This window comes from Notechis scutatus, chromosome 7 (assembly GCF_049901735.1).
Source record: "Notechis scutatus isolate UNSWTSFEM ecotype Mainland chromosome 7, rNotScu1.2, whole genome shotgun sequence".
In the NCBI taxonomy this organism is placed as follows: domain Eukaryota; kingdom Metazoa; phylum Chordata; class Lepidosauria; order Squamata; family Elapidae; genus Notechis; species Notechis scutatus.
Window position 1 is genome coordinate 26,120,159 of NC_142015.1, and position 7,633 is coordinate 26,127,791.

General features: G+C 48.5%; 1 protein-coding gene across 1 annotated transcript; it reads right to left on the bottom strand.

Annotated features, from left to right (window-relative positions):
• Positions 1-1,361: 1,361 nt before the first annotated feature.
• Positions 1,362-7,126, bottom strand: LOC113420879 (placenta-expressed transcript 1 protein-like). Its single transcript, XM_026681008.2, has 4 exons — positions 6,880-7,126; positions 5,368-5,575; positions 4,290-4,348; positions 1,362-3,269 (listed from the first exon to the last, which is right to left on the bottom strand). The coding sequence occupies exons 1-4, from the start codon at positions 7,046-7,048 to the stop codon at positions 3,019-3,021; spliced, it is 687 nt and encodes a 228-aa protein (XP_026536793.1). The 5' UTR covers positions 7,049-7,126; the 3' UTR covers positions 1,362-3,018.
• Positions 7,127-7,633: the final 507 nt, after the last annotated feature.

The following is a 7,633-nucleotide window of genomic DNA, read 5'->3' on the forward strand; positions in this document are numbered from 1 at the left end:
TGTCCCCCTTTTGGCTTGTTGAGTGTCTCTTTTGCATAGCCTATAGATATTGGTTATGTCTACGTGCCTGTTGAAGTCTAACTGGTCAGAGTGATTGGCTTCTAGACATTCTCCAGCGTTTTGGCACTGGACTTGGTCTCGGGTGGTCCCAATTTCAAGCTATGGTTAAGTCTGTCCATAGGTTGCAAAATTAAAGAGTTTTCATCAGGCCTTCGGACTGCTAGTTGGTTGTTCATGGATGCCAGTTTTCTGCCCGTTTGTTCTACGCAGTGGCAGAATTAAAATGAATTATATCCAGGTTCAATTTCAGAAGCAGAAAAGCTCCTTTGTGTCCTGGAGCAGAACCAGGGGCTTCCTCTCCATTGATGAGCCGCTGACATGAAAGCAAGGGCATTTGGGGTTAATTTGCATCCCGCAAGTCATTGCAGTTATGGAAGCCTTCATTAAAATGGATCCTGTGTTTGGCCAGGCAATAAAATATGGTTGTTATTCGGCAAGATTAGATGCATGTCAACATTGAGTGGGTGGGCCAGGGATTCTGGCTGAAACTGGCTTGCCAGAGTCATTAGCAAAAGAAAAAAACAGGGAGCAGCCTCGGGGGAGAAAGAAAAGCCATTGAAAGTCATTTGAATGGAGGAATAATTCAAAAGGGATGTGGGGTGTGGGGGAGAGAATTCGTTAGTTCTGATTGTTTTTCTTCGTGACCTTGAGAAATCGACAGCGTGGGTGAAATCGGGCCTCCAGATGCATTCTCTTTCTAACCAACTGGTTTGGTTGGACTTTTGGAACCAGGATTCTGTAGGTCAGAGTTCTCCAAACTTAGCAACTTTAAGACTTGTGGACTTCAGTTCTGGGAGTTGAAGTCCACAAGTCTTAAAGTTGCCAAATTTGGGGACTCTTGCTCTATAGGTGTTTAGGTTACTTGGAGGATGGCTCATGAGAAGTGTAGGCTAACACAATTGGAGATCATCAGGTGGGAATTAGGTGTAGGCCAAGGTTTCCAATCTTGGCCATTGTAAATTATGTGGATTTCAACTCCCAGAATTCCCCAGCCAGCTGTGCTGGCTGGGGAATTCTGGGAGTTGAAGTCCACACATCTTAAAAAGTTGCAAGGTTGGAAAACACTGCACTGGGTTGTAAATAAGATGAGAACTTAATCTTTGGAGGACCCAATGTTCAGCTAGAGAAGGTCCCAAGTTCTGGCTAACCCTCGGTCTCCTTTGCTGGTGTGGGAATTCTGGGAGTTGAAGTCCACACAACTTTTGAGTTGCCACCGCTGAGAAACACTGCCCTAGAGACTGAAGTTGGTCGTACCGTCTCTCCCCGAACCTCCCAACACCAGAGACCACAATTGCACCAGATCTTATGAATATATTTTATTGGCTTCGGAAAGCACGGTGGAGTTTCAAAATACGTTTCCCCAAAGATAAAGTATGTACAACAACAGCAAACCAATTCAGTAACACGCACAGAACTTTTGAAAGTCCAACATCAGGACTCAGAGCTTCCAAAATCCTTCTTCTCTTCTGTTTCTTCTTTACCTCCTCCAATTTTTTTTTTAAAAAAATCTCAAGACAGACTTCGGACACACAGTAAGTAATAGTAGCAGCGAGCAGCTCCCCAAGTTATTTTTGGAGAAAAGAAAAAGACCGTTTTCTTTTTAAACACAGGAGAATGCCTTACCAGCAGGGGATTTAAATAGCAAAAAGGGTAGGGACAAAAAAAAGAGAGGGAATCTTTCCAGTCTCAGAGTTGTGAAGTCCAGATGGTCGGTTGGACCGGAGATGAAAAGAGAGACAATTTAGCTTGAGAATTTTTCAAATGTGTATTTCGGTTGGCAGTCAAGCACAGCCGTCCAAGACAAGCCTTCGAGCAGTTGTGTTGTCCCGTTGGTCTGTTACAAAATGCTTCGGTCAGCATCTTTGCAGGACTGGTGGTGGGGGAAAGAATATCGGTTCCAGTTTGTGACAGTGATTTCACCCCTTTGGTATGATTATCCAGGCCTCGAATGCCCTCGTGTGCCTCCCGTCCCTCCCCGAAATCAAACCCTGGAATTCTCCTTTCAGTGGAGGATGGAGACACTCTTTTGCAAGAGGAGGCTCTGGAGGGGAGAGGTCTTACTTTTTAAAGAGCGTTTTTGCCTAGATTGTAGTCATATACATTTAAAACAACAGCTGCCTCTTAGCGTTTTTTGGTCCTGGAATGGTCTTAGTGTTAGGTGAATAGACAATCTGTCTCAGGGCAGCTGAATTGGGGCAGCCATTGGTTGACGTTTGAGTTCATTGCTATGTTTTGAAGCTACAGACTCTGTTGCAAACACAACAGAGGCTGGATTCCCCCTCCCTCCCCCAATTACCATACAGTAGGATAGGGGTGTCAAACTCAAGGCCCGTGGGTTGGATCCATCCCACGAAGTGCTTAGATCTGGCCCGCAGGACCACCCTGGAAACTGTGAAGGACCAGCCCGTGGCGACTCTGCCAGCAAAAAGGGAGCTCATCAGGGCTGCACATGGCTCCCCCAAGCTCCGTTTTCACTGGCAGAGGGTTGGAAGCTGTTGCAGCTGGAAACGGAGCTCGGGAAGGCCACGTGTGGCCCTCCCAAGCTCCGTTTTGTTGCAGGAAGCTGTCGCACCGGAAGCGGAGCTCAGGAGCCCATTTTCGCTGGCAGAGCACTTGGGCCACTACAGGCAACCCCAACACAAGTGACGCTGAGCTGGCCACGTCCACCCCGGGCCCCCTGAGGTCAAATACAACGCTGATGCAGCCCTCAATGCAATCGAGTTTGATACCCCTACAGTAGGACATTTCTCTTTGGATTGAGGCAAGACAGACGCCGAAGCGGGTTCTGGTATCGGCCTCTGAGTTCAGCGGAAAAGAGAGACTGGGAAGGGGGCCGGGGGAAGGAAGGGGGATTTTGCAGGAGGGATATTTGGTTCCCAAGAAAACCAGTCCATTAGTTCTCAAATTCTGGTGGTACGCAAACATGGACAGGTGCTCCTGATAACCTGGGGCCAGAGCTTAAGCCAGGAGCTTGTATCCCAGAGAGATGGAAAGAAGCTGCAGCATGGCGAGAAGGCACGAGCTGGCTTGGGTCACCGAGACCGAACTGTGCGGACCTTTGATGGATGGATGGGAAGGTGCTAAATTATGGTGGAAGGAGGTGGAGTTGATGTGGCGGTGACCATCACTAGGGTGGCTCAGAAGAGTCGGATTGCCGGTGCTGCTGGTTGGCCGGGAGACGGAAGACGATGACATTGAGCTGACCCCGCCTGGAAGGAAAAACGGAAGCAAGGTTAGATGAGCCCTTTTGCTGATGGAGGAAGGGGTTCCTGTGATGCCAACCCAAGCAGCTTGAGAAAACCCTCACAAGGGGCATCAGTTTGAGGTGAGCTGGAAGCTCTGTCTGGTTTTTCGGCGCTCTGGAGCTTCAGTTTCAACCCTACTCCTGCCATCTTGACTGTTTTGATGGCCTTTTAAAAATGCACCTGCCTCCCAAGCTTTCTCAGGGAAGGATAGCAACTGGGCACATCTTTTGTCTACCCTCCTGAGCATCTCTGGAGTTTGAGGCCGGATGCTAAGAGGATGCGGCTTACAGCCGCCGTGATGTTGGGTCTGCTTCCACTGAATTACATTCTAGCTTTGCTCAGTGCTTTGAATCGCGCCCCGCCCCCGCAAACCAAACCATTGTTGCAAAATATTTCACAATAAGAGTTCTCACTCCTCTACTCGTTGTAGAATACCTTATGCCACCAGACTTGAATTCTAGAACTAGAAAACCTTGAATTACGCCGTCTTCGGTCTGACTTAAGCATGGTATATAAAATCATACATTGCAATGTCCTACCTGTCAATGAATACTTCAGCTTCAACCATAACAACACAAGAGCACACAATAGATACAAACTCAAGTTAACCGCACCAAACTTGATTGCAGGAAATACGACTTCAGCAATAGAGTGGTCAATGTCTGGAATACTCTACCCGACTCTGTAGTTTCTTCCCTAAACCCGAAAACTTTAACCTTAGACTGTCTACTATTGACCTCACCCCTTTCCTAAGAGGTCTGTGGGCGATGCATAAAGCGCACCAACGTGCCTACCCCGTCCCTGTCCTATTGTTTCTCTTATTCTTCTTTTATTTTTCTTATATGTACCCATTTCATGTATTCACTATGTATACACTTATACTTATTATCTTGTAAACAATTGGCAAATCAAATCAAATAAAAATAAAATAAATAAAAATAAAATATTCCCAAGCTGTTTTTCCCAGGAACGTGCTAAAATTACCTTTTGCCAGAGTCCTGGTCTGGAGCAAGGTGGTTCCGTTGGCAAAAGTGACGAAGGCTCTGTTTGGAAACAGACAAGCAGAAAAGGACATGGTTTGAGAAAAGGAGAGAAGCTGGAAACTTCCACAGGAAGTCGATTCCTTTTTTTTAATTTTCTTTTTGCGCAGAATTTAGGAAAGCAAGAAGCACCGTTTAACTTTGTTTTCAAATGTCTGGCTTCCTATCATGGTAACCAGAACGAGGCAGAATGGTTTAGGAGGGCGAGCTTGATCCTGACCAACGTTCAGTTATTTGTAGGATTTGTACAAAACATTTCCTGGTGATCGGAACCACGGCATTAAAATGCTGGTTAATCATAAGAGGAAGGGAACAATTCCATAGCTGGCAGGTGGTTTAAGCTAGTCTTGGATGGATGGATGGATGGATAGAAGGAAGGAAGGAAGGAGAGATATAGGAAGGGGGAAGGAGGGGAGGAAGGGGGAGGGAGGGAGGGAAGGAGATGGGAATGGAAGGAAGGAATAGAGAATGAGGAAGGAAGGAAGGAGAAACATAGGAACGAGGAAGGAGGGAGGGAAAGAGGGATGGAGGGAGGGAAGGAGATGGGAATGGAAGGAAGGAAATGGGAATTGAAGGAGGGAGGGAAGGAAGGAAGGAAAGAATGGAGAATGAGGAAAAAAGGAAGGATTGATTCACCACCCCTGCCAGGGAACTGGATGAAAAAACACCCAGTAGATCATTGGAGATGCTGAAGGACCAGAATGGCCAGCCTTGAGAAGCTGACAAGAACAGTCCGAAGAGGTGATGGGCCTGTCTTCAGCTTCTGGCTCTTGTAAGATATGCTTCCCTGCCATGTGAAAGTTTTATTTAGCACTTGGGGCTGAAAAATCGGTCTCCGTGTTTTAGCCTTGGCCCTTGGGACTTCCATCTTTCAGTCTCACCTTCCTCACAGGATTATGGCAAAGACTAAAAAAAAAAGGTGTGCGGAAATGTATTTGTGTGCCTCCTGACTCCTTTAAAGACAGAGCATCTGAGCATGTGAAGCCCACGGTCTCCTTCACCCCCGCCTCCAGGACCCTCACCTTATTTCTGCCGATCCAGTGTTGAGGTTGCTTGAGGAAATCCAGCGGGTCCGGATGGCGGACCCTGAGATGTTTTTCTGCACGATGGTCTCATAGGGGCCGCAACGGACCAGCCGCTTCTCCTCTTCCCACAGCCCCTCACCGCTGTTGTCCGAAGGCACAGTTTGCAAGATCACAGAAGAGGCGTTTTCTGCACCAGAGATCGATACTGCCAAGGAAAGGAGGAAGCAGAAGGAGTTTTTATTCGGGGGAAGAAATGCCTTGAGTTGGGGATGAGGTGCCGGAGGAAAATTCCAGGCGGCCTAAGGAATCCAACCTGTCCTTGGATCTCCAGCATTCCGCTGTGGGCTACCTCTGACTCACGAGGTGGGGCTCAGCCCAGGTTGCGTTTCGACCGAGCGTGGCTGGCATTAAAGGGCGAGTTGTGAAATGGGGGAAACACCCATGAGAACCAAGAACAGGCTGAGCGTAGCTGGCCTCAGTGTTCAGTTCTGCAATAGGGGCATAAGCCAGCCAACCTGCCTCAGCGCTCTTTGGAAACCTCCCTCTCCTTACTATCCCAATCTTCCAGCTCTCTTCCGAAGGAGAAGAAGGGTGCTTTGGAATGGATCTAGCAACGTACACTTGTCCTCTCTAATAGCTAACCAATTTTTTTTTGCCCTGGAAAAGCCTAGACACTTTTCTAGACCAGGAGCTGTTCTTCTTTACCTCCAGAAACCTGCCACGCTGTAATTTCTCCTTTTACAGATCGTACAATGAATTCTGCACTTGCTGGAAAGTCCTTGCCTATCCCCCCAGTGAGAAAAATCAACCCAGTTGCCTTTGGAAATCGTGGATACTCCATCACTGGAGGCTTTTAAGAAGAAACCGGACAGCCATTTGTCCAGCGTGGTTGAGCAGGGGGTTGGACTAGAAGACCTCTGGGATCTCCTTCCCCTCCGCTCCCTGAGGCACCGCAAGCCTCAAACGCCACTTGGGGCAGGCTAAATTCTGGAAAGGTTCTTCTTCTTTTTTAAAAAAAAAAATATTTGGAATGATTCTTCTAGGAATTCTCTGAGGAGCCGCTGGAGAAGAAGGACGGAAATGGGAATTGAAGGAAGGAAGGGAGAGAGGGAGGGAGGGTGGGTGGAAGGAAGGAAGGAAAACAGCATAATAGAATCACAGAGTTTGAAGGGACCCCAGACCATTCCAGACAAATAGGTGTCCAATCTCTTCTTAAAAAGCTCCGGTAGGTAGGAAGGTAGGTAGGTAGGTAGGTAGGTAGGAAGGAAGGAAGATAGCAATAGACTTATATACTGCTTCACAGCCCTCTCTAAGCAGGAAGGAAGGAAGGAAGGATTCGCCACTCCTACCAAGGAATATGATGAAAAACATCCAGTCGATCACCTGAGATACTGAATCGTAAGGCGGATCCTGAGAGGAAGAGCTGAAATAACGGCGAGAGGACTTTACGTGCCAAAGGACGAAAGGCAAGGCAGATAGAGAGGCCGCAGATGTGAAATATGCACATACCTGTATAGACGTTATTGGGCGTATAATCGCGGGGCTCCACGTCTAGCCGGAAGGAGCCCCGTGGCACCATCTTCCGGACCACCTCGCAGGGGGGCTGTTGGCAGAAAGCCGGCCAAACCAGCAGAGCCCCCAGCAGGAAGAGGGGCATGGTGAGCTTGAGCCAAGCCATCTTTTCCAAGTCTTCTCTTCTGGCCTTCTCCTCCTCCTCTGCTCCTCCGTAGGCTTCCCTTGGTCTGCCCTGGAAAACTTTGGCAGGCGGGCCATCAGCCAAGCTCTTATATACTCTGTAGGTTGCACATTCCTTCCCTCACACACCCTCCCCGGTGGGAGGTTTCCGATGGTGACACATTGGGGTGCTTTACCTGCCCGGGTTGTTGCTGAACGAAACTCACCTGACCTAGGAGAGTGTTGGGAACCCTCTCCCCCTTGGGGGTGGGGGGGAAGGGGAGGGGGCAAGTAATGACGGCTGAGATTGCCTCCCGGGCGTGGTCTTTGGAAGGGAGAAGAGCAGCTTCCTCGGCTTGTCCTCCCAAGCAACCCAGCTGGTTTTTTCCCCCCAAGAGTTTCTATTTTGGTTTCTGTTACCTGGGTCTGCATCTCCAGAGTGGAAAGATCTCCAGGTGGATGGGGAAATCCAGCCCTTTTTTCTTGCCTCCCTCCAGGGGAAGGGAGAATATTTCCCAAGGAACGTAGCCAGGGGGTCTTCCAAGAGGAATTCCATAGAAGCACCTCTTCTTTCCCCCCCCTAATTTAC

Coding starts and splice junctions, on each gene's coding strand:
- LOC113420879 (XM_026681008.2), bottom strand. CDS start 7,048: ATGGCTTGGCTCAAGCTCACCATGCCCCTCTTCCTGCTGGGGGCTCTG. Junction 5,576..6,879: donor GCCCAATAACGTCTATACAG/GTATGTGCATAT, acceptor TTTCCTTGGCAG/TATCGATCTCTGGTGCAGAA. Junction 4,349..5,367: donor ACTGGATCGGCAGAAATAAG/GTGAGGGTCCTG, acceptor GTTTCCAAACAG/AGCCTTCGTCACTTTTGCCA.